We start from the raw sequence: 26,442 nt of genomic DNA, 5'->3' as shown, positions 1-26,442 counted from the left end.
TCCATGCAGTGACGTGACTTGGATGATATTTATTTTTTATTTTTCAGTTCACATTCATCCACACTAACTCATACAGCATGGTCTTTTCCATCTCTGGCCAGAGACTAAAACCTCTCAGAAGAAGACTACTCTCTATGAATAGGTGTGAATGAATGTGTAGACACCATTTCACAAAGGCATTTCCCTTGAATAGGAGGATGCACAAGGGACAGGAGCACACATGTCCCCAAGCCTACATCCATGTGCTCAAGGTCCAGCCCACCCACCCAGAAGGGCTACAACGACCCTACCCATGTGCATCTGGGGGCAGCACCCCTGTGACCATGACACACTAACAGGTGCCAGCTTAGCCACAAAGGCTCTTCCCTTCAGGGCTTGATCTAACTTCTAATGAAGCAATGGGATATGAATCAGACTCCTAGCAATGAATGTCCAGTAGAAAGCTTCCTGAGGCCTAGTTTTCATTCAGTGCCATTGACAGTAGTTTTTGTGAGTTTGGTTTTGTTCTGTAGGTTTTTTTAGTAAAAAATATAAAATGCATCCAAAAGTACTTGCTCTGGAACACTGCAAAAGCAGTCACACTAATATTTACAGGGAACCCTGAGGTACTCTATAGGTTGAAGGCAGTTTTTCCACATGGTTAGCATCTTCTCTTGTATGACTGACACAATGCTCCATCATTCCTCATTCCTTTTATATGACAAATAACTGCAGTCTGCTGAAAAGAACAGGCATGACATGAGCCACTGCAGCTGCACTGTAATCAAAATATTTTAGTCTCTGGCCAGAATATTTCATACTGATATACTTTCTGATCTAGTGAAAACCAGAGAAGGAGAAGTGGCCCTTGTGGCACCACATAATTCTGTACATTGGAAGCCTGAGAGTCAAGATCCCAACAGTACTATACATTCAGTTTTACTCAGTTACTGGTGTGTAAATGTAAGCGAGTCTGGAATGATTTAAAATGCACTTTCAGGGAGCTGAACAGTATAGTAGTTTTCAGTCCCTCCAGACTTACCTCTGAAGCCCTACAAGTAATGCATTATGTACCTGAGCCCATTGGAGTAATTGAAAAGACTCCTATGATTTCAGTGGACTTTAGATCAGGCCACAATGCTATAAACAAAGCAATTGCAATAGATCAAGTAGTTTAAGTACTTCTTAAAGAAACTGATTCACTACCGATTTCCAGATTAATAGAGCAAAATCAAGCATATTTTGTAAATTTCTGATGAAATGCTTTGAAAAAAGTGCCCTTGCTACACAGTAGGAAGAATCTCTAAGTACCTTGGGCCAGATACGAGCTAATCTTCAGTTAACCTAAATTGGTTTTCAAAAGCTATACATATCGTTCAAGAAACAGGTTTTAGTACAGAGAGTGCAATAAATAGCACATTGCTGTTTTGACCATCAAATGCAATTGTAGAAACTGAGAAATATACCAGGTTGGAATTTAAACTTTCTGCAAGGCATTCAGATGATAATGGAGATGGGTCTTTGAAGCAGTTTCTCCTTGCTTCCCTGGAAGAAATGAAAGGGAGAGCATCTAAGCATGAACAAGCTGATCATTTCTGCTAGCTACAGGGAAGATGTTTTGCTTTGCCTTATTACTACCCTTTAAGAGCCCAATGCCAGGCAAAATTAGTCATGACCTTTCAAGCTAGGCATGTCCTGGTTGGCCATGGATTGTGGCTTTCAGAGGAAAGGTCACCATGTTGTGGAAGCCTAAAAAAGAATGAGAAGTCAAGTTCATTTGGAAAGTTGGGGATCCCTCCTTCCCAGCAGGACAGTATCCCTTTCATAAACCTCCACACTGTCCAGCTGATTAGTTTAAATGGTTGACTCTTTCTTTGATTTGCTTTTGCCCAAGAACTGTGTATTTTTGATGAACCAAAATGATTTGCAAGGTAAGTCATATGTGGAAAAAAAAACCTGAAAATAAGCAAAGAAACATTTTTAAAAAAAAAGATTAGTTTCAACAGATACAAACCAAAATACTTCATTTCTGGTGATACTGGAATATTCTCTTCTGACTTAGATGAGTTTTAATGAAAAAAAAAAAAATTATTTTTCTTAAAAACTTTGGTGCAAGCCAAAATGAACAATCTGAAAAAAACATTTGTTTTTTATCTTTCAAGCTGGATTTTCTATATCTTTGTCATGCGTTTTTTACTTCTTGGAAGTTCAGATTAATTACTTCCAGATGAACTTCTATAGCATCAAAGGCCTGATCAAAGCCCACTGAAGCCAATGCTACTATCTGTTGATTTCAGTGGGCCATGAATCTCTCATTGTCATCCTAGGACTATTTGAGAGCTTCAGCTTCCACAACCCCTTTTTTTTTCTTAGAGGGAGAAAGAGCCGCAGGAAAAGATGTGAACATGCTTGTCATTACACTTACCAAGCAATTCAGGTCCATCATAACACATGTTCCAGATTTAAATTGTCTGTATAATTGCCATTGTTATACATAAAGTTCCTTTTTTCACTTTTTTTCTACTTTTTTACCTTTGAGTTGCTATCTGTTTTATTTTTAGTAACAATCTATTTTATATGGCAGACCTTGTAATATTTTTTCTATATGTTCACTTCTCTCAAGAAGACATATTACTAAGGATCACTGTGATCATCGGTGTACACTCATACAGATCCAAGCAGACTTTTACATTTTGAGTGTTTTCTCACTTGAAATAAAGTATTTCAACTATTTGTAGGAAATACTAAAACAAAAGTAGAAAGAAATAAGAAGTAAGGAGGAAAAATTATTTTTTTTTTTATTTCCTAAAACTTGATGTCAAATTTACCCATATTGCTGCACTTCAAGAGGGTAACAGTTTATTGCTCTTCCTGTTATTTTACCAAAATAATTTTTATCCATTAAAAAATAGAATCAAAAAATCACAGAATGGTTTGTGTTGGAAGGGACCTTTAAGATCATCTAGTTCCAACACCCCTGCTATAGGCAGGGACACTTCCCTCTAGCCCAGACTGCTCAAAGCCCCATCCAGCCTGGCCTTGAATGCCTCCAGGGAGGGGGCATGCACAACCTTGCTGGGCAACATGTTCCAGTGTCTCACCACCCTCACAGTAAATAATTTCTTCCTGATATCTAGTCTAAATCTACCCTTTTCCAGTTTGAAACCATTTCCCCTCGTCCTCTCCTGAAATACTTCAGTTTAAACTTTTCTAGAGTACATTAACTTGAGAACGCTTTGTGGAATTAATGCAGAATGAAAAATATCCTTCAAAGTTTCAGAAAGATTAGCTGAGAAAAAGATTACTTGTATATTTTCATATCTTGGTATACCATATTTTAAGAAAGAAGAAACGTCAAAAAGTATTTAAAGTGTGAATCAAAACATATCCTTTTTCATAGGCTAAAATATTTCCCATTTACGTAACAAAACAGCTGTTTGACACTACCTCTATCTATGCACATCCCTTCATTTTATCTTCTTTGACAGATAAATGATGTACAAAGAAGTTGTTCTGGCATGTGGCTCAAAACAAGTTTTTGTTTTTTTGTTTTCACTCTGCCTGCACCGGTGTCCCATGTTGCTCATATGGGATGTGCACTGAAGCAGTTCCTGGTCCCTCTCAGAACAAGCTGCCCATTTGGTCAGAAAGTGAGATGTGTCCTTGAGTTTGCCCTGTATCAGTGAGGATCCCACTGTTACTTCATAAAGCCCAGATGCTACATAATCATGATGGAAGATGTGAAGTACAAGTGCTGACAGAGACTCAGCATATCAAATGGTCAGCAAAGATATCTTCTTCAAAACAAGTGAAGTCCTAGGGGCAATATGCTTTGAGAGACCTGGAACTATTTCAGTGTGTTGTGGAATAGCCTGAAGGTGAATGTTCAGCTCTAGCAGCTGTAAACTAGTTGGATTTTAATAGATGATAAGATGCTCATTTGCATACTTGGAGACAGATGTAAGCAGTCCTTCAGTATGAATAGCTTGCCAATGGAAACATGAATTATGCATTATCAGACCAGTTTCAATTAGTATGTTTTACCTTTTATGAAGCATCTGGAAACAGCAAGTCCCAAAAGCCACCAGTATCAACAGTAGTAGTGGTATAGTGGGTATTACGACATAAATTAGATTTGGAATTATACCTACAAGACAAAAAGTTCTCATTAATGCCTCTCATGTTGAAATAATCTAGACCATGTGAGTAAAAGAGTGGAATAAACTAGCAGAAATACATTATCTTACACAAAAGAATATTTATGCATTCCGTCTATAGGAGAAGCTGTGAAAAGATGACTCAATAAAATCAATAATAAAAGTTCCCCAGTGAAATGTAAAACATACCTTAAGGTTTTAAAGTTTGACATTTTCATTGTGTGTCATTGCAAGATTTCCAATCTTGTGATTGGAAATTCAAGTATTTAAAAGAGTGCGTTTCATACTCTATTAATAATTTCTAAGGTGCATATAACCTTTTGAGTTAGTTTCTGTTACGTATTGGATTCCAACTACACAGAGCTGCCGAAGAAACATCTCTTGCTCTTTCTACCCACTCCCCTTAAAAGACATATGTAAAATGTCCTCAGCTAACATGGAGAGAGAGAAAAGCTAAAAGTGCTCCCCTGTATGTCCCTGACCAAAAGGAGTGGGAAATGCTACAAGCTGTGACTCTATTAACTGTTCAGAATTGAAGATGGGGCTTACAGCATCCAGGAAGGGTATGTTTTTCAGTAACCACATACCATTGTTTTATAACAGTATACACCTAAGGCACATACTGTGGAGACTTTCTTATCCACTGTGCTCTTTTGAAAATATTTTAACACACAAGAATAAATGTGAATGTTCAGGCTAGGTTTCTTTATTTGTGTTAGATTAGTCTTTGTATTGTTTGTAAAAATAATAGTATCAATTTCAAAACAGAGTTCATCAAGATAGAATCATAGAATTGCTCAGGTTGGAAAAGACCTTCAAGATCATCAAGTCCAACCCCAACCCAACCGTACTGCCCTAACTCTAACAACCCACCACTAAATCATGTCCCCAAGCACCACATCCAAATGGTTTTTAAACACATGCATGGATGGTGACTCAACCACCTCCCTGGGGAGCCTGTTCCAGTGCTTAACAACCCTTTCTGTAAAGAAGTTTTCCTGATATCCAACCTAAACCTCCCCTGGTGCAACTTGAGGCCATTTCCCCTTGTCCTTCACCTGTCACCAGAGAGAAGAGACCAACCCCGCTCTCACTGCAATCACCTTTCAGGTATTTGAAGAGAGCAATGAGGTCTCCCCATAGCCTCCTCTTCCCCATACTAAACAGCCCCAGTTCCTTTAGTCTCTCCTGGTAGGGCATATTCTCCAAGCCCTTCACCAGCCTTGTTGCCCTTCTTTGGACCTGCTCCAGCAGCTCAATGTTCTTTCTGTACTGAGGCACCCAAAACTGAACACAATACTCGAGGTAGGGCCTCACCAATGCCAAGTACAGGGGCAGGATTACTTCCATAATATATCCCTAATATATATCCTTTCCCATGGAGGTGCAAACAGTCAGTTAGGGAACTGGCTCAAATCCAGCCAACAAGTGTGGGAAGGGAGTGCCAAATTTCCATCATACCATGCTGTATCGTGTAAAATCCCAAATTGCTCCTCAGAGATGTGCAATTCCTTGAATTAGGGTCATGCTACAACCCTTCAAGAACAGCAGGACTCTGCTCAAGACATAAATTGCTAAATGAGCACCTGAGAGCATTACAGAAAGCTCCCACTCAGCATTTAGCAGTCCTTAAAAAATGAGGTACTTGGGGGACACGTGACACAGTGCTTATTCTACAGATAACTGAGAACTCTGTGCCCTTAGGAAAGATTCCTTTGTGCCCTCTTTGTGATCCCCAGGTTTCAGATATAAAAGATATGTACCATATGTTGGTTTGACTTGTAGGGGAAGAGGAGATAAAGAACCAAGGCTATCGTAGCTCTAGAAGGAGATGCTGCACAGCTGGATGAATGCTGGTGAAATCTTGCCTCTTGATAGAGATCACTGGGATCACAGCATCACTGCAGATTTCAGGGACTGCTGAACTGCAGGTTTGGATCAAAATTTGGGGATACATGGAAATATTTTATTTCCAGAGCTACAAATAGGACAAAGTAGAACTCTTGAGATGTTATTCTAAGTATTCTTCAGGACACCTCCTGAGGCAATAGATTGCTTCTTTCCATTGACAATAATGACATTGTTAATAATTTAAATGAGTACACTGTTAATGTTTTTACTATACCATTAAATTCTTATGAACACATCACCTGTTTCAGTAGCTATAACATGATACTGATCTTCTGGTTTCTTTGTGTCATATGGATTTCCTGCTGGCACTGTTGGAAAAATACCTAAAAAGAATATTAGACCTTTTAGGAAATCAACGTGCACAAAATAGAGCTGTTACATACTTTAATAAATTAACCATAATTACATTTATTTTATATTAGAAAAATGAACTTTTTCAGGATTAAATTGATGGAAGTAAATATGTAAATAGGATTTTGTTGGGAATTGGGATTTCATCTGAAACAGGATTTATGACCAGAGGTACATAAATGACAGCCATATTAGCTATTAGTCTCCAAGATATATTTTTCATATGTTCCAGTGCTAACCTATGCCTGATAAACTTAAGTAATTTTGCAGGTTCCTGTAAGTTATCCTTATAATTACACATTTATTATTGCAATTCAATTAAATGTTTCAAAATTTCTTACCGTAATCTGGCTCTGCTCTGTCTCCTAATTCTTTTTCTAAGACATTGTCTGTTAAATCAATATTTGAAATCAATCATTGAAGAAAGAATGTGTGTAATAGAACAGATACTTTAATTATTTTTCAGCAGCATCACAGGAATAGATTTATTCTCCAAAACAATAATCGCTTAATTTTTCAGCAGCATTACCAAAGACTATTCGCAAACTAGAATTTACTTCTAGTTTACACATTTTCCTCCCCTGAGAAAAGGGCTACAGTATACTCTAGTTCCAGTTCTTGATGGCATCTGCAAAGCTACTGCAAGATCACTGATTCCTTTAACTTCTTGTGCTGAATAAAACTCTTAACATATTCAAAGTTTCATTTACATAGATGATACGAAAACAATATGATAGGAAGTGTTCTTGATTAATACTTAAATCTATTCACTTTCTAAAAATTATATTTAAAGAATGTCAGACTTAAAATACCAGTAATGGGTAGTGGGTTCTAATGTTTCACATAGGGAAGTGAAATCACCAAAAGACAAATGACAGTATCATATTCCTTGTAATGCGTAAGATACCAGAGGAGCAATTCACGGCTTTGAGCTGCACTGCAGTGGTTTGCGAGTTTACTTATGGTTATTATTACAGCTAAAATTTTACAAAGATTACAGAAATAATAATCTCATATTGAAAGGATGAGTATAGGAGTGGAATCTGCATGATTGCTGGAATAAAATAATGGTATAAATATAATAGTGCTACTAGCCTGCAGTTCCAAGTGTCCTCATTATCACAAAACGCTGAGAGAAATCAAAGAGGCATAAACACCTACTAGAGTAAAAGGTTATGTTTGGCCATATGTAAAGAAAGATATCAAAATACCACTAAAAATTGAATTGCTCACTCTAAACAGCAGACGAGGAGATGAGTTTTTAATTTGATAGCATAATCAAACCTACAGAAGATGGACAGGAACAAAATGTGGTTGCAATTATCAACCCATAAAGAAATTTAAGATCGCTGAATGATCGATATGATTTAAAAGCAAACTGAACATTGCAACAGCAAATTTAAAAAAAATGAATTTATGGCTTGAGTATGCTTGAGTATGACTGCCTAATGAAGGACTGCTCTGAACTTACTGCTGGTAAAATTAGGTGCAACTTTGCCATGGCCACCTACAACCTTTCCATTTTGGCTAACACCATATACTCAAAGCAGACAGGACTGTTGTGAAAAACTATACATTCAGATAACAGTGAAATTCAATATTTGTGTGTCACCGTAACACTCCTAGAAAATTGGCTGTGTTTTGTATTATAAATAGCTGAAGTTGAAGCTATTACAGTTATTTGGACAGGAAGGAAAGCTTTTTCGTAAGTCTCACTTATGGGTTTTAGGTAGCGCATGTAGTTTTCTTACACTGTGGTATTTCCTTTAGGTAGTGAAAGAAATGTTGTATACCTATTTATATGCATTTATACATCTATTCTTTTCCTCCATGTGATACAAAAATACATTTCTGGAGAACAGTCTGTTTTACCAGTGAGCACAATTCCCGCAGCTTGGAAGGTAAATAGCTACAATTTTGCAGTACTGTATTTAGCTACGTAACAATGCCAATCTTACTAATTATCTATATATTGTTTGCCTTATTGATGTAACTTTCTGTATTATATAGGAGTAATCTATTTCTATATAGTGAAAGAAATAAAAATTCATTTTCATTGTTACTTTTATCACTTTGCTTTCTGCCAACCCAAAATACCCAGCTTTTTTTTTTTTATGGAGAAAGCAATAGAAATTAATAAATCTTTATCACACCGTAGCTAGAATGGTAAGTAGTTTGCTACTGTGGAATGATGATTTCATTTGCATTTCTGGCCTTTTAATGACATGAAATATACTCAAAACTGCACCCTTTTTATCCAACCTGCATTTTCTGACACAAAAATATTGTTATTTTAATAACAAAACATGTTTTATTCTCTTATTTCAAACTAATTGTAATCAGCTGTAAAAGTGGTAAGGCTTTATATGTCACAGTTCCTTGAATAGCTCATAAGACTAAGATGATCACTGATCACCATAAGGCAAAAATAGTATTAATTTTAGAAGCAACAACAGATTTTGGAGGGTAATATGCGGATATATCAAGCCTTCCAAGTATTTAATATTTTCTTGCAATGTTAATTGCCATTAATAATGTCATTATAGAAATAGCCAGTGAGAGAACTGTCTATCCACCAAAGCTGGTGGAGAAAATAGCCTGGATCCCTACAGACAAATGTATAACCTCCAAAGATTGTGATCATTACTAGATCATGAATACAGAAAAAGCAGGTAGGAAATTTTGCAAAATTTGGTAGGTTAAATAGCTGCTAAAAGTAGGATTTCATATTAATTCTGACTTGAAGCTTAGTTTTTGAAAAGCAGGCACACTATACATTATTTGAAGATATTTGCATGATCCTGCTGAAAAACATGCTTTGATTTTCTGTAGTTACCATCAAAAGCAGAAGCTGTTACAGGCTCATCTTCAGAGTTTACTTTTCATCTGAACTGGTGTGCATCTGCATTTCATATGTACGCATCTACATGTGCAAATGCAGACTTTTTTTCCTATTGTTCTGGACTTACTGTTTTCTTTCTTTAAGACAAAACTGTTAGAAATAGTTATCATATATATGTTGATATAAAATGTCAGAGGTATGAAAGTGCAGGGAGGGATGGCTTAAATTTTTGTGGTAGGACCAAGAGATGTTTTGGCCATTCTGTATGATAACAAGCAGGGGAAGGAGAAAATGGCCATTTAAAATACCTTTTGAAGAATTAACTAGTAAATGAGTTAAATCAATGTAATCCTGAGAGGGCAAGATAGTGAAGCTAACCTTGAAAAACCATTCTTCTCGAATACGGACAGTTTTACTTAAAACACCACTAGCTTTGATAAATTACATCCCCTATTAATGTCAACTCTGTCTCTCACACTCCAAAGGAACCAGTAACATTGGCAGGTCTAATAGTGTGGCCACATGACATTTGCAGCTTCCCTCACAAAACAAGAGGGAATTGTTTTTCTAAGGAAGTGTACCATCTGTGAGAGATGACTTTAGTTTCACCTACCTGGACCATACTTGCAGATAAAATTGTGCTTCATGTTGCATCTATCATCATTCCATTGATAAAGATATGGCCCTCCCAGACCAGGGTTTGCAGTTGGCTGATGATACATGACAACACAGGCTTCACTTCCACAGGAAGGCTCATCTGTATACCAATTTCTAGCAGTAAATAAATAAAAACTTTCAAATTTTGACAATAAAATTAATCAGAATATCAAGGAGAACGGTTTATCTCAACAAAAAAATGTGACTTCATCCTCTTCAATGATAAGCAACATTTCCCACAACATCTCTGTAAAAGAAATTTGGGGCCTTGACTCCAGATCTCTGGATCTTGAAGTTATGATCAAAACCATCTCTGCAGAAATATCACTCAGTTAGAAATAATACTGTTTTCATTCCTATTTGACTCTTAACCTACCCCCTTGTCATGGGGCCTGCGAGTTGCTGTTTATCTGGCCTTACACTTAATCGCGAAATTAAAACTTTTTCAAAAGACAGAGTTGAAACAGAACAGTTTGCATTAAGCAGCCTGCATTGATTTACTTGCTGGCTGGCTGCCTGACTTGAGGTAGCCAGTCTTGCAGAACTTATCTGAAATGGGAGCAAAGAAAATTGTAGGCTGCTATCCCCTTCACCATCCCTTCACAGATTGAAATTCAAAACCCTGGCTGCCAGCTCCCCTTGGCTGGAGAACTTAAGGAGTTATGTTATTAACTTCATAGGGCAGCAAGTGGGTCCCATCCAACCCAAGCTGTTCTGTGATTTTTTTTGTAAGATTTTTTTTACCAGGCATTTCACTCTCCATTTATTTCCATTATACCTTCTCAATAAGCAGCTTTAGAGACTTACCTGAAGGGTGAAATACTTCCATCAGCCCAATGGTAGAGGTCAGGGCAAGCACTTGATGTGGCCAGTCCATCACCACTTCTCCACAACCCAATCCAGAAATCACCATCAGAAATCCCAGAGCCTGACTTAGTGAGGTTCTGTAACATGTTTTCTATTAGTTGCTGCTCAGCTTCACTTTCCAAACTCAGTAAAGCCCCACCATCCATTTCACAAGCTTGGCGGGCTTCCTGAAAGCCCACGCGTCTAGACAAGTCCTGGAAATAAGCTATCTTGTAACAGGAACGTTTGAAGCCACCATAGCACACCTTTTGACCTGAAAAAAAAGTAGATATGTCACAAATGAGAAAAAGAAATAAAGAAATAAAGAATACAGCACATCATGAATAGAGTGACACAGGCAAGTAGGCATTTATTGTGCCCCTTCCTGAAAGGACTCTCAGTAATAGAGTGACACTGCTGAAAACCTGAGCTTAAATTTAACACAGCTCGTATCATACAGTTCATTGGAATCTATGGCTTTCTTCCCATGCTCGTTAAGCATCCTGAGACACTGAAGAGTCCCACTGACTTCTAGAAATGTTTATCTGCTTTTAATGACTGTACCACCAAGTCCTTCTGTTAAAGCTAGAATTTGGATGGTTTCTTTGTAATTAATGGGCCAACTCCACTTCTCGTTGTTAAGGAAAGCTGTTTGATTGGAAAAAAAATGTTTAAACTTCTCAATGTTAGTGGCAGGAAGAAGCTAACATGTTCTTGGTTCTGCTAGGTGACCTTGAGAGGCTGCTTTCAGAAGGACCCCATAGCTACTCTCTGTTACGGCATCTCCAAATGCAACCTCTAAGTCTGTGCAGAAGGTGAATGATTGCTCCCTTAAGGGTATCCAGTCAATGACTTCTTCAGTGCAAAAAGGGCTAGTAAAAGCAAGAGGAAGTCATAAACATATAGGCACAAGTCTGACAGGCAAATGTCATGGAGAAAACCAGGAGAAAAATATTTGTCTGACACCAACTGGAAGACAATCAAAAAAATGCATGCAAACAGGGCTTTGCAACTGATAAGGATGCAAATCTGGGAGCCCAGGGTGTTGGGGGTTTGCGGAACTGTGCATACTGACGATGGACTGTGAAGGGTTAATAAATGGGGAGGAACAAGGAGGGAAAGACAGAAAGGGATAAAAAACAGCCAGTCATGTAAAATGAGGCCTGGTCAGTACACTTGGCTGACCGAGCCCTGCAGATAGTCACCACAGTCTGTCCTATTATTAAATCTTTTCTTAGTTATTTCTCTGTGAATTATCATGTTTCATCCCATGCGTACGGATGCTGTCAGCACCAGCTCCTGGAGCAGGCAGGGTCACCACCCCAGCGAGGCCTCTCTCACCACCACCAGCAGTCGTGGTGCCCATCCTAAAAAACAGTTCTGGGGAGGCACCAGAGTGAGATAAGGGCAGGCTCCATGTCAGTGGCTGGAGCTGGGCAGTAAATCACAGCTCCTGTGCCATGTACCAGCTACTGAGGAGCTAAGTGTCTGTAACTTACCTCACTCGGTGTGCATGAGCTGTATGTATACATAAGTTGCTCCAAAAGTAATGCCTCTTATTGTAGCTTCCATGGAAACAAATAGCTATAAAGAGCACAATGACACTATTTGATAAATTCTCAGCTGCAAACACTATTTTTCAGCATAGCCACAACCATCAGCTATGCATTTGCGCCAACGATGAAGAAGAGGTTGCTTGCCGCGCTTGTAAGAATCTGCACCAGCAGAGGTGATCCACTGTTTTATAGCTTCTAAGATGATGTCGTTACTAAAAAAATGTTGCCTATGCAACTGGTATGGGGCCTTACATTATTGTGTTGTAATAAAAATGTTGTCTTCTCCTTTGGGCTGACTCTGGAAGTTTGAGTCTTCCACTTAGTGTTGCAATATAGCAGTCACAAATGGTGGTTTGTCTGGGTCCCAGGAAATCCAGCAAGATCACCCCTTTCCTATCCCAAAAGCCAGTACACATCACTTTACCCACTGAGGGCTGTGTCTTGAACATTTTCTTCAATGGGGAATTTGCATTCCTCCCCTTCATGGACTGTCATATTGACTCTGGCTCATAGCAGCGATACCACATCTTGTTGCCGGTAATGATGCAATCCAGGACCTTCAGCCTTCAGCCTCGTATTGGTTCAATAGGTCTTGGCAAACTTGCACATGGTGTTCTTTCTTTTCCTGTGTGAGCATCTGTGGGACTCACCAGGTGCAAACTTTGCGATATTCCAATGTTGCCACCATTGTTCCCAATGCACTGACGCGGATATTCATCTCTGTACATCTGTGTTGCCACTGCTGAAATGCAGCACCCACCACCTCACTGTGCTCACATCCACAGTACAGACTCCAGAAATGTTCAGCATCAATGACTGTCAAGAGGTGCAATTTTTTCCACGTGGAGGAATTCAATTCCACAACTTTGCTTTATATACACTTTCACATCAGATGCCATTTTGTCAGATTGCCCCTCTGCTGACATGTGTCACACCGCCACAAAATTGAATGGAATGTTCAACCTCTACTGCAACATCACCAATGTACACGTCTGAAGTTACAGGACAACATGATAAAATAGGAGGCATTGCCTTCAGTGTAGCCCTCGTATTTGCCAGGAAAATTTAAGTTGGAGGAACCAACAACTAGTGAGCCCTCAGGTCTTGGCTATGGTATCAAGCAGGCAGGGGGTTTCAGGGGGATTAGTGAATGCAGTCTGCAAGAGAGATGAGTGTGGGAGAGCTGCATGTGTGCAGCAAGCTTCAAGCTCAGCCAGTGAGTAGGTGACTCATGAAGTAGGTAAGCAGTCTGGGATCTGGGTGGACAGTGGGGCCCTGCCAGTACTCAAGGGATCCACAAACGTGTCAGCCTGGAGAGTAGGTCCCGCATGCAGATGCTGTTGAAGGCAGCACCTTGTCTGAAGCTGTTTGTGTGGTCAGCCTTGTCTGCATGTCTCTGGGACATGTGCTCAGTTTTGCTGCAGACTGAATGAACCTGCAAATAGGAAAATGGCAGCCATGTCCCCCAAGTCCAGGCAGAGACTCCAAGCACCAGGCTGGACTCTCCAAGTCCAGCAGGTCAGGCAGAAGTCCATGAACAAGAGGTGCTGGAGATGGCAGCCACGATCCTAATGTCCCTTAACACAGCCAGCAGAAGCTCCAGACATTAGCAGATACCACAATACTACCAAGACACTAAAGAATCTCTATGATGCTTTCAGAAAACACTGGATCTACTGCATTCACAGAGGTTTTCCCTTCCCTTCTTAGAACTGTGGAAAAATATCAAAAGGCAATGACAAAATAATGTTTTTTGCTTCCAGTTCTTTGGCTGAGAAAGATGCCTTTTTCCTGAAAGGGAAAAACAATTATCTGCAACTAGAGAGATTCTCTAGAGCTTATTCAACATGTACAAAATGTGGAATAAGCAGACTCACTTAGCAGATGCTACTGAACTCCAATGAGTTTATCTGGCAGACAGAGGAAGGGTTCTAAAAAGTGAACATAAAGACATGATCACCTTATAACTTTTACCTAACCTGAAAGTAACTTTTATTTTTGGAATCTTTTTTATTTTCAAAGTGCAATAGGGGTATACTGCGTTTAATTTTTTAGTGTTTCCTGCGACTCTTGTGAACCTTCCTCAAAAAATCTGAAACCTTTCCTTTATGACAGCCTATTACAGTTCATCTAGGGGAAACACCCTCAGTAAAAAGTGTCCTTGCTGTCTCATTTTTACATAGGCTTAGCAGACAGATTTCTGAAGTTGTCTGTTTATCAGTTGTTAATCTGACAAAACAATGCAGGAACAAGAAAAATCTAATGTAAGGACAATGCTGAGACATCAGACAGGTGCAGTGACCAGTAAGAGTCTACCTCCTTGGACTTTCTCTGATAAATGTCCTGACTACTCTACAGTTTGTCCTTAATCCTTCACTGACACTTCCCTTCATTCAGTTAAGTGAAGAGTCTTGCTATCAGTGAATCTACAAAGAGCCACAGTCTAGCTGGGCAATGGTGCTGAAGAATCAAGGGGAAGACCCTTCATTACAGATGCATGTAAAATAAGGAGATTCTTAATAGCACTTTTTTGGAAAAAATAAGTACATCTGTTATGAAAGTAACAAAGTGATGTCTGAATGTTCAGAAGTATGAAATGCAAGACTGAAAGCTGCATATGAAATAACAGCTCAACTCTTTCATATCTAATGTTCAAATTTTGTTGGTGTGATCACCACCTTCTTGTTTGTTCAAGATCTTTGTCTCACTGACAAGATGGAGTGCACAGTAAAGGAGCATTCTGACTTTCATCATTGGGTGAGTGAGTGACTATGGCTTATTGCCAGAGTACACATATGTACATAGGAGTGCAAACATCCGATGGCTACCGCTGAATTGTGTAAGACACTAATAATCATTTATATGGAGATTGGACTCTCCCTGTAACTGAAGATTGAATTCAAAGCTTTAATTCGTGAAATAGAAGCAGATTTATGGAGATTCCTTTGCCCATTGTGTTGCTCTTTTTACTTCCCAGACAGCTTTTAGAAAAAAATCTTTTACAATTCCTCTCCTTCCGTGCATGTATATCTCTTTGACAATAAGTATTAAGTTATGGGCAAATTCAGGTAACAAAATATCTCTATCATGGTTTCCATTCAAGTAGAAATGTTCAAACTGTCAGGATGACTGGGTTGGCAATTTCAGAAGCCAATACCTCTGCTGCAGGTCCCTTTCATGGGAAAGTAACCACCTTTCCCTCCCTAGCATCGTACTTCCAGCCTTCCTGTCCCTTACGTTTCTCATATGCCTGAAATGCTCTCTCATGTTCCATTCTCATGCACATTCCCCGTTCTTCTGTTACTGCCTTAAAATCTGAATTGAATGACCTCTCCAACAGGAGAAATGGGTCTTTGCTGACCAACTGACCAAGCTTCTTCAGAGTGCTTATCTTCCAGTTGGGTGCATGGTTATCAGTCAGGTGCTGCAAGGAGACTCAATTTGCCAAATGGCATGTGATGTTTCTGAGCTGCTATAAAGCTTGTGTATAAAGCTGCCATAAAGCTGTAAGCTGCACTGTATACTCATGTAACTTCTATACTGGACTAGTGCCAACATCTCCATCACCCCCCACCAAGCTGAGGAAAACATGTAAGACTGCATGGAGTGGGGAGGACAGATATTTGTGATGCACAGTGGCAGCAGAACTGCACAATCGGTGTTGCTGCAGCACTTGGTATGTCCCTGTTTTATGCAGTCCAGTAACAGATTGGCTCCATTAAGTACTCTGAGCAAGGAGCCTTCTTGGGCCATCCAGAATACAAAGGACCAATCTGTACCCAAGCGTTTATCTGAAATGGTTAGTGAGTTAAAACCTTGAAGGATCATCAAGTCAAACTCTTGGCTCCACACATGACCATCTAAAAATCAACCCTATGTCTGAGAGTATTGTTCAAACACTTCATGAACTCCAGTTGGACTGGTGCTACAACCACTGCCCTGCTCCAGTGCCCTTTCACATTTGTTACTCTCTGCACAAAAGAAATGGTTCCTTCCCTACAGCCTGATCATTTGTGCAAGAATATGTATCAAAACAAAAATAGAGAAAACAGGAAGAAACTAAGAAATATCTAGGTTTAAGATTTATCCTCTAAGAATGAAGTGTGTGATGCAGAGTAGTAAGCTTTCTGGAAGAAGCTCTGAATTTTTTTTTTGTTCCAGTTAATTTAGTTCCTGTGTTTAGGCAATGACCCTCTCTGAGTTTCTTCTTTCTTCTTTCAAAGGGGACTTTTATCTGCTGTTGCAGAACTAGTTCAATGTGTTAATGGAAATCTGCAGTTGTACATTAATAGCTGACAAATCAGCTGACATTTTAGTGTTCTTCTCAGAGCATGCTGAGATGTCAAGCTTTAAAGCAGCAGTTTCTACAGCTTTGTCTCCCTACTAATTTATGAACTACAAAGCAAAAATAATTCACTAGTGAAAATGAGAGAATGGACCACATCGTACAGGAGATAAGTATGGAAACATTAACTATAGGCTTTTTCAAACATCTTTATCAAATATCTTTATAGCAGTCAACACCCTACTGTTAATTCTAAAGCAACATTTGCTATTTCGACTTTATACATTTAATTCCAATTTTCCTATGACAACTGAATAGAAACTAATTTTGTGAGTTGGAATTAATCAGGCTTGGATACTGCACAACATGAATAAACACAGGTAAGCTAGGCCTTTGCAACCTTTCCATAAAGTCTATGTTAGGCTGCCTTAGCTGAAAAAACCTTGAAGGAAAACATTGTTTCATCACAGCACATCCAGAAAGAAAAAAAAAGATGTGAATGTATTTAGTCCTCCCTTGAGCATGAGACCAAAGATCTAATGCAATTAATAAAATTTAAGAATTCATTCTCACTGTTATTGTTTACAAATGCTCAGACAAATTGGTATTTCAACCAAGCCTATCTGACTATCTGTAGATGGAAAGTGGAGTGCTTATATCCTTCTTTTCAAGGGGTCAATCAGCTCCTTAACCCTCAACTAACCTTCCCTCACCCAAGCAGCTGCCCTCAGACCCTGCTCAGAAGTAGACATAGAGACAGGCACTTGAATTGCTGCCATTAAGACTCATGTTACCTTTCCATCATCACCAAAGCACTAGAAAGTCCTCTGAGGGAAGAGTGCTGTGTTGAACTGACAGAAAGAAAAACTGTTCTCCCACTATTGCGCTGCAGAACTACAAGGTTAGGTCTACCCAGTTTTCTCATCAGGGAACAAACCTGGAGAAATTTGTTTTTCTCCCTGTCCTGCACACACCAGCCATAAAGCATAACTCTGGCCCTGGTCTCTCAGCCCTCTCAGCCTTAGCAATTCCATTTGCCTACTGTGGAGAAGTTGATTTAAAATCCCTTTCTTTCACTTTATCTCACCATTCCTGCAGCTGAAGAAAGCAAGGGTGCAATATCTGCCCTAAGAAACATTAAGCGCTATCCCATTCATGTGTCCTTTTTTCATCCTTAGGTGTCACACAGCAGCTCCCTAATAAATATTTTGATAACAACATTGAAACAAATCTAGTTTTTAGTTCAAACACTTGATACTTAGTTGAAACATCTCTGCAGACAACTTTGCAAGAAAGATGATCTTTAAGAAAAGGAGAAGCAAACAAATACTCAGTATTCCAATCATTTAAGCCTCTGTTATGTTTTAATAATGATTCCTCATTAAAAAGAAACAATAGGCTCCTTTAGGATTATCATGATAGAGTTTTTATAGCAATGTCACTGAGGACAAAAGTTACTGACAGTACCCATCTCAAAGAGCCATCTCCCTTGTCAGCCACACCCCATGGGCCATGAGGGGCACAGGATTTATCCTGAGTCATGAATATGACTCAGCTTGAAGTTTCGGAAATCCCAGATAAAAGACAAGTTCCCTACTTGTAAATCCCATCTCCCTCTTGAACCTTATTGACTAACCTACAATCCAAGGCTCACTTCAGCTATGATTAGCACTCGTCTAGATTTGTGCTAACAGTAGCTGACTGTGTACAGTGTATGTAAAGAGAACAGGCCAGTGAGCCTCACCTCTGTGCCTGGGAAGATCATGGAGCAGATCCTCCTAGAAGACATGTTAAGGCACATACGTGACAAGGAGGTGATCCGAGACAGCCAGCATGGCTTCACCAACAGTATATCTTGCCTGACCAGTCTGGTGGCCTTCTACGATGAAGTGACGGCATAGGTGGATGGGAGGAGGGCGATGGATGTCATCTACCTGGACTTCTCCAAAGCCTTTGACAGGGTCCCTCATCACATCCTTCTCTCTAAATTGGAGAGGTATGGATTTGAAGGTTTGGTGGGTTAAGAACTCGTTGGCTGGTCGCAGCCAAAGGGTTGTGATAAATGGTTCTGTGTCAGGGTGGAGGCCGGTCACGAGTGGTGTCCCCCAAGGCTCAGTCCTGGGACTGGTGCTCTTCAACATCTTTATCAATGACATAGACAATGGAATCGAGTGCACCCTCAGCAAGTTTGCAGATGAAACCAAGCTGAGCGGTGCAGTCGATACATTGGAAGGAAGGGAAGCCATCCAGAGGGACCTGGACAGGCTGGACAAGTGGGCCCACGAGAACCTAATGAGGTTCAACAAGGCCAAGTGCAGGGTGCTGCACTTGGGCCAGGGCAATCCCAGGTATTTATACAACCTGGGGGAAGAAGTACTCGAAAGCAGCCCTGCAGAGAGGGACTTGGGGGTCCTGGTGGACAAGAAGCTGGACATGAGCCAGCACTGTGCGCTGGCAGCCCAGAAGGCCAACTATGTTCTGGGCTGCATTAAAAGAGGAGTGGTCAGCAGGGAGAGGGATGTGGTGGTACCCCTCTACTTGGCTTTTGTGAGGCCCCATCTGGAGTACTGTGTCCAGGCCTGGGGCCCCCAGCACAAGAAGGACGTGGAGCTCTTGGAAAGAGTTCAGAGGAGGGCAACCAAGATGATTAGAGGGCTGGAGCACCTCTCCTATGAGGAAAGGTTGAGGGAACTGGGTTTGTTGAGCTTGGAGAAGAGAAAGCTCCGGGGAGACCTCATTGTGGCCTTCCAATACTTGAAGGGAGCATATAAACAGGAGGGGGATCGATGGTTTGTGAGGGTAGATAGAGATAGGACAAGGGGGAATGGTTTTAAGCTGAGACAGGGGAGATTTAGGTTAGATATTAGGAAGAAGTTTTTCACACAGAGGGTGGTGACGCACTGGAACAGGTTGCCCAGGGAGGTTGTGGATGCCCCATCCCTGGAGGCGTTCAAGGCCAGGCTGGACGTGGCTCTGGGCAGCCTGGTCTAGTGGTTGGCGACCCTGCACTTAGCAGGGGGGTTGAGACTTGATGATCTTTGAGGTCCTTTTCAACCCAGGCCATTCTATGATTCTATGATTCTATGATTCTATGAAATGGATGCACAAAGCCTGCTGTACAAAGTCCATTATGTTTTCATACGGTGACTTACAAGACAATGAATTCAGCGGAAAATGCAGAGGAACATTCAGTGCAAACAAATGTGGAACATTCAACACTAACCAGAGTCCCAAAGACCAGAATGAGGCTAATAAAGGCCTCTGAAAGTAAAGTAATAAAGACATAGAGACTTAAAGAGATAATGAAATAACGGCATGACAGAAGTCTATGTAAATTAATCAAAATATTCTACCAGTTTCATAATATTTTCCTGCTTGCATTATGAAGACAGGTTTCGGTCCTGAGCTTAAGTGAGCACATTGACTTCAGAGGCTGTGTAGCCAGCGTGCAGGATATAGGCTGTTCCACAACAAGCCCTAACAATGCACTTTAGAATGTAGTCAACAGGGGCTAAAATGTATTACAATTTCCTAATCACATTTTGATGCAAAGATGGTGCATCATGTCAACTGACCCTTGTATCATTTAGTCAGATTTTCACTGAGCTCAGTCGCTGCTCATATTTTGACATTTTATGCTACTGTTGTTGTTTTACTGCATCATGCTTGTGTCCATCCAGTCTACTGAATTTAATTTCTATTTCTGATGAGGCATCATTTTGTTTTTTTAAAGAATTGCTACTGTGATGACATTTCATAATTATGCTGTCTGTATTTATTGTAAGAGCAAATTACTACCTTCTCTCGCAAGGTTTGTAATGCTGAAGACACACTGTTCACTAGTTTACTCAGTACTCAGTATGTTGCCCAGCTCAAGCTCCAGAGCAGTTTAAGGAATTCAGTTTCCTACCAGAATTTGCCATACGTACTGTTACGAAGCTCACCTCTCTCTCTCTGTATTACTATCTTCATAGTTCACTATTTTGTACCTTGATTGGTACTTTTTCTCCCAGTCTCTTAATATCAAAGTCTGCAGAGAAAAGAATAACTTCTTACTGATTTATAACTTTTTTACAGATTAGGGTTTATACCTAACTGCCATAATACACTTTCTCTAAAGTGATTTATGTGAAAAAAAAAACCCACCACTTTTGAATGTTGTGAGTTCCCTTTAAGTACTTAAAAAAATATGAGTCACATGGGCCTATTAAGTAGATGAGCTTCAGGCTTTTGTACAAGCAGATAGTCTGTGTGCCTATCATATGGTCATTAGCACATAGGCAAAGCTTCTTGAGAGGAACAGCCTCTCTTAAGCAACACTTGTCTATGAGCCAGAATTTTTACAATACTTTTCACAATAAGTGATAAATTCTTAGGTATTAGCATATAAAATCAGTAAAGCCATAGAATAGAATTTGCCTCTTTTATCTATCATTTTATACTTTCTGTTCTCTCTCAAACATAGGTCAAGTAATCTATCTTCAGCTATTAACTGTCCCATATCACATGAATCAGAAAAGGTGATGACAGAGGCACTCAGACACCTGCCAAACATCAATCTCTAGAATTAATGCAACTCCTGCACAGAAGGAAAATGGGGGAAGATGGAAGTTGCAAGTAAAAAGTACTCTATCATACTGTTCATACTGAGATTTAGTGCAACTAAACAGAATAAACAGAATACAAAGCAACAGAAGACATATTTGTCCCAGTCCAGTCCAGGTCTTCTTTATTTTCTTCTTTTGTCATGAGAAGTGGAGTTTTCACCTATATGCCAGCCTTTGCTATTTACACCGTTGAATTTCTAAGTGCTGTTGGGGACAGGGATTTGTATGGGTTATTTCTGAATAACAGATGCTCTCAGATTCATAACACCTACACTTTTACAAAACCAAGCAATCAGAAAGGGGACAGTTCTGCTTGTAAGGCAGCACTGTCCAGAGCTCATTTGACTGTTGAAGATCTTTATTTGTAACTGTCATTTTCCCTTACACCTGGATTTTGCAGTCTGGCTGAAAAAGAAACAAACAAAAAAAATTAAATGAAATCTGATAGCTTCCCTGCATATTGCAGAAAGATAGCTGGTAAGTAAAATAGGAAGTTAAAATGTCTACATATAAACACAGAAGAAAAGTATTCAACTGAATAGACTATTCTGGGGAGACTTGTTAAAGCCAAGTAGTTCTCTGTTCTCAGAATTTGCACTGTTCTAGGTCATGGGAAGATGGAAGCAAAGGTTTCTTGTCCTGCAAAAGGTGGGTTAGTATTTCACTGTGTTGGTTAAAGTGCTGGAATGATCTGTATACCCCAGAGCAGACAAGTCAGCTTGGATTTCCAATACTGGGGATGTGGTGTTTCAGTCACTAGCTTGTTCCTGATGTACTCGGGACTGGAACATTTGTCCTCATGAAAGGCTGCCATCGTCCCCAAGCAGTAACAGGCTTATTCAATTCTTTCACAAATAAAATAACAGTCATTTCTCATAGTTAGCTTCTCAGCACTGGCACACATGGCATGCTGCTAACAGAGCTGTAAAGAAGTAGCTTGATATCTAAATCTCATTAGAAGCTAATCAACATTTCACCGTCCATAATTACCCATGCGGAAAGACATACAATTGAGAGAATCAATATAAGGTAAGTGTGTTCTACTGGGAAATAAATATCCATTTTTATAAAACAATCAAGCAGTATTAATTGCTGGTTTGCATATGTCAGTATTGAAAAAAAATCTATTATTTCCTGAATACTTCTTTTTCTCCTCCAGTCAAATCACTAAAGCTCTGACAGTTTTCCTCTCATGTAAGTGAAAAATACCTACTTCTCAGCATCCGTTCTCTTTCATGTCATAAATTAAAAGCTGAAGATGTATTTAGCTTTTCCTGTAATAACTTTTTTCTTTCTTCTGATCATGTGAACGGTATGAGTATATATCATAGAACTGATCATGGCAGACAGCCACTTGCTTGTATAAGGAGCCAGTGCACAACAGTGCAATACTCAGGGGTTCATCATGTGTGCAAAGTGCCAACACAGTTGCCAAGACAACCCCCTAAAAATTGCAACTTGACTTCCCTTTTTCCATGTTAAGAAGGAATAGACTGGTATCAGACCTAAATTTCCCCCTTTCTCTCTTTGACAGGTCTAGCAACACTGCCACTGCAAGCAACTGTCTTCTTGGCACCACTGTGCAGGGTGAGGACAATACCAACTGAGCACTGCCATCCACAGAGGTAAATTCAATGATAGGCTTGCATTTCAACATGCCACAATGTGCATCATCTCAACTGGCAATAAGAAAAAGGTTGTTAAATGTCGGCGTTACAGAATTCCCCCAGTCAGTGTGGCATCAGAATAGCAAGCTTCTCATAATAGCAAGTTCTCTTAATAGCAAGTTCTCTTAATAGCAAGTTCTTCTTTATTGTGTTTTACACACACCTTATATATCCTTCACTCGTAAGCAGTAAATCCACTCACGGTTAATTATCCTTAAGTTCTTCACAACAACGTAGATAACAAACAAAGGGTTGCTTAACTGTCCCAGAAGTGACCACATTAGCTGTGCGTACTAAAGACTATTCTGTTTACACCTTAGCCCTGTCTCCAGACTCTGGAGGCCTCATAGAGATAAGATCTACCAGAGTCTGTTGGGCTCTTTGTTGTTAAATCTCCCCCACAGTTAAAAAATCTGCAACGCCTGTCAAAATATAATGCACTTCACAGATATTAATCAACCATATTAATTTCCACAGATTCAGGCAGGGAGACCAATTATGACACTCAGATGTCAATGAGGTCTATTTGAGCTTATTCAGAATAAGAGGAAATACAATACATTAGAAAGATCTACACATCTACAAGTCTGCTCCAGGATGTAAATTATTTAGCCAAGACTTAAAACACTGCTGAAACTGCTAGCAGTGTTTGGGCTTGATTTTTTCATTTCTCTAAAGTCTTTCATAAATGCATAAATAAGGTATTTTTTATCTATAATCATCTAGGTTGGAGAAGAACTTCAGGAATCATCAAGTCCAGCCATCAACCTGACCTACCAAGTCCTGTCACTAATTCATGTCCCTTAGTGCCATGTCCATACAAATAGCTCCAGGGATTGGGACTTCCTTGAGCAGCATGTTCCAATGCTCGATCACCTTCTCCATGAAGGAATTCTTCCTAATGTTCAATCAGAACCTCCTCTGGCACAATTTGAGACCATTTCCTGGCATTCAACCAGCTGTCAGAAGAGATCACTTGAGAAAAAGAACTTAACACCCTCCTCACTGCAATCTACTTTCAGGTAGTTGTAGAGAGCAATGAGATTGGTATATCACAGCCTAAAAACACCAAGAAAGTTCCATCTGTTTCAAACATTTCAACAGTTTAACAAAAAGGCTAAAAAGTACTGATAGGATCACTCTGGCAAGGACTGGCAAATTAAGTCTCTCCATCAATAGTTTTCAGCGTGGCTGAAAAACAGAAAAGATTTCCTAGATAGTGTTAAGACAGGCATAACATGGCAGATAGAAAGTTGTTCTTAGCATTTTGTGAAATAGACCTGATAGAAACTGTAGGGTCTGAGCAGCTCAAGCTTCACAACTGCCAGCCCAGGGGAGCAGAGAGTATACTGATTCCCCTACCTCAAACCAGCAGACATTTATTCATCCATATACACATCAGTAGATTCCGTCAGCCAGATTTCTCGCAAACATAAATTTAAGCACATCTGAGAGTTTCTGCTCATTGCTTATTTCTTATTTTTGTCTCTAGAAAGGAATTGCTCATAAATCTTTAGTCATTAAAATTACTTGTCATCAATCAGTATCCACAGCAAGCATCTCTATTCTCTTATTCTTTTTCAGTGAAATTTCTTCTTCTTCTTTCATGTAAGTGTATCTTCATGTCTTTGTTACCAAGAGACTTGTATTTATGTATGTAAAATTTAAACGTGGATGTGAAATAATATTAATTTTCCTTTTTCATGGACTTAAAGTTTCCTATGGTGGATCACCTTACAAGCATCTCCATATAAGAGTGCAATAGAGTGCTGATCATTTTGCAGTAGTCTCACAATGAAAAGAGTTAACAATTGACAAGTTCTCGCTCATTCATCTTCTGTTCAAAAACATGGGAAAAACCTTTCCATATGGGAACTTAGAACTGATTACAGTTCACTTTGGGCAAAGATAGAAAGAACTATCATAAGGAGGGGAAAAAATGAATAGTTTTACTTTTAGGGTGAAATATCATTTATTAAAAAGCCAAATGGAGGTAAAGCATAACTGGTTATTTCACATCACATGTATACAACACCACGTGGAAATAAACTGTTGATACATACAGTGCGATTTGTTTCACCCAACTTTACTAATTCACGGTGTAGCTGTCAGTATCTGAGCTGCCTCACTAACCTCACCGTACAGACAAGTGAAAATAGCCAGGGTTCCTAGAGTGTGTCTGCAGTATTTTCAAGTCTTATGTTAAAAAGATATAATCACACTCTAAAAATATCTTTTTTTTTCCTTCACTGTTTATAAAGCAATCCTAGAATTATTAGCTGTATACTGCAGCTACATTTAGATGTTAATTACAGAGCCATGCCAACTTTCTAGTTAGTATTCATCATTTCTTCAGACTCCTTGGAGCTGAAAGTCCTACCATTTGTCAGTGATGGGGACTTCTTCATCAAGAGGCTCCAGTAATTTTGGACTAGTAAGCGCCTAGTATGAATATGGAAATACCATGTAGAAGTGAATATCAAGTCATTGTTGCATCTTACTTCTTATTTCATATATAGTATAGTACATTCTTTTCAGATCCGTGAGTGACTGGAGAAGAGAAAGTCATTATGAGAATTAGTCTTAAAACTCAAATAGTGCTGTAAATTTACAGAACACCTTATGAACCAAAGCATGTTTTCCTGTAAACAGCTTATAAACCTAAAGTTATCGTTACTTTCACAAAGGTTACAGGATCAGATCTGAACTACTGTCCTTGTCTCGCTGGGAGCAAGAAAAGCTGTGAAAGACAAGCAGAACATCCACCCTGTCCCACACTCTACGTACCACAGCTCCTTCTGTGATGTGCTCTCTTAAGCCTGTTAGTCAGGTGGGATACAAGGGCTTGGCAATCACAAGCTCAAGAACTGCAGTGCCTTAACCTGTCTTTGAACAACATAATTAAACGGGGAATCTCTATTCCTGGAAAAGTGACATGCTCACCTGGGACAAAATGCTAGAATTTTTCATCACTCTTCATAGATCACGAACAGAGCTGTAGCCTGGCCAGTCTGTATAATTCTCCCCAAAGGCAAGATAAGCTTTATACCAGGTTGAAATACAGGGGAACTGCCTCTGACATAGAAGTCCAATTCCTGGAAATGATTTAAGTAGTCTTTTATTACTGCCCTGCTGTAGAAGGAGTCCTCCACCATCATTCATCTCAAGTCATCAAAACTGTGTTCTCAGCACAGTCATAGCAGTTTACCTAAAACACAATGTCTTTCATAGAATCACAGGATTGCTTAGGTTGTAAGGGGCCTTACAGATCATTCCAAACCCCATGCTGCAGGCAGGGCTGTCCCCCACCAGCTCAGGTTGCCCAGGGCCCCATCCAACTTGGCCTTCATCACCTCCGAGTATGGGGTATCCACAGCTTTTCTTGACAAGCTGTTCCAGCACCTCATTACTCTCTTATAAAAGATTTATTCCTCATATCTAAACTAAATCTACCCTCTTTTAGTTTAAAACTATTACTCCTTGTCCTATCACAATATTGCATGATAAAGAGCCCCTCCTTATCTTTCCTCTAGGCTCCAGTGAGGTCTCCCTGGAGCCTTCTTTTCTCCAGGCTGAACAAGCCA

At 39.6% G+C, this 26,442-nt stretch overlaps 1 protein-coding gene across 3 annotated transcripts in view; it reads right to left on the bottom strand.

Annotated features, from left to right (window-relative positions):
* The window catches only part of CHODL (chondrolectin), a 31,514-nt gene that overhangs the window by 1,111 nt on the left and 3,961 nt on the right, over positions 1-26,442 (bottom strand). Inside the window, exons 2-7 of one of the 3 annotated variants that reach the window (XM_021384844.1) lie at positions 10,705-11,017; positions 9,854-10,011; positions 6,740-6,787; positions 6,287-6,370; positions 4,024-4,126; positions 1,446-1,524 (exon numbers count right to left, since the gene is read on the bottom strand). In XM_021384844.1, the coding sequence (XP_021240519.1) occupies positions 1,446-1,524; positions 4,024-4,126; positions 6,287-6,370; positions 6,740-6,787; positions 9,854-10,011; positions 10,705-11,017 (785 nt within the window). The remainder of the gene's footprint in view (positions 1-1,445; positions 1,525-4,023; positions 4,127-6,286; positions 6,371-6,739; positions 6,788-9,853; positions 10,012-10,704; positions 11,018-26,442) is intronic. The other 2 variants (XM_021384843.1, XM_021384845.1) reach the window with 2 other exon arrangements.

Source organism: Numida meleagris, chromosome 1 (genome assembly GCF_002078875.1).
Source record: "Numida meleagris isolate 19003 breed g44 Domestic line chromosome 1, NumMel1.0, whole genome shotgun sequence".
Classification (NCBI taxonomy): domain Eukaryota; kingdom Metazoa; phylum Chordata; class Aves; order Galliformes; family Numididae; genus Numida; species Numida meleagris.
The sequence above is the reverse complement of the archived record's forward strand: the minus strand, read 5'-3'. Positions and strand labels throughout refer to the sequence as shown.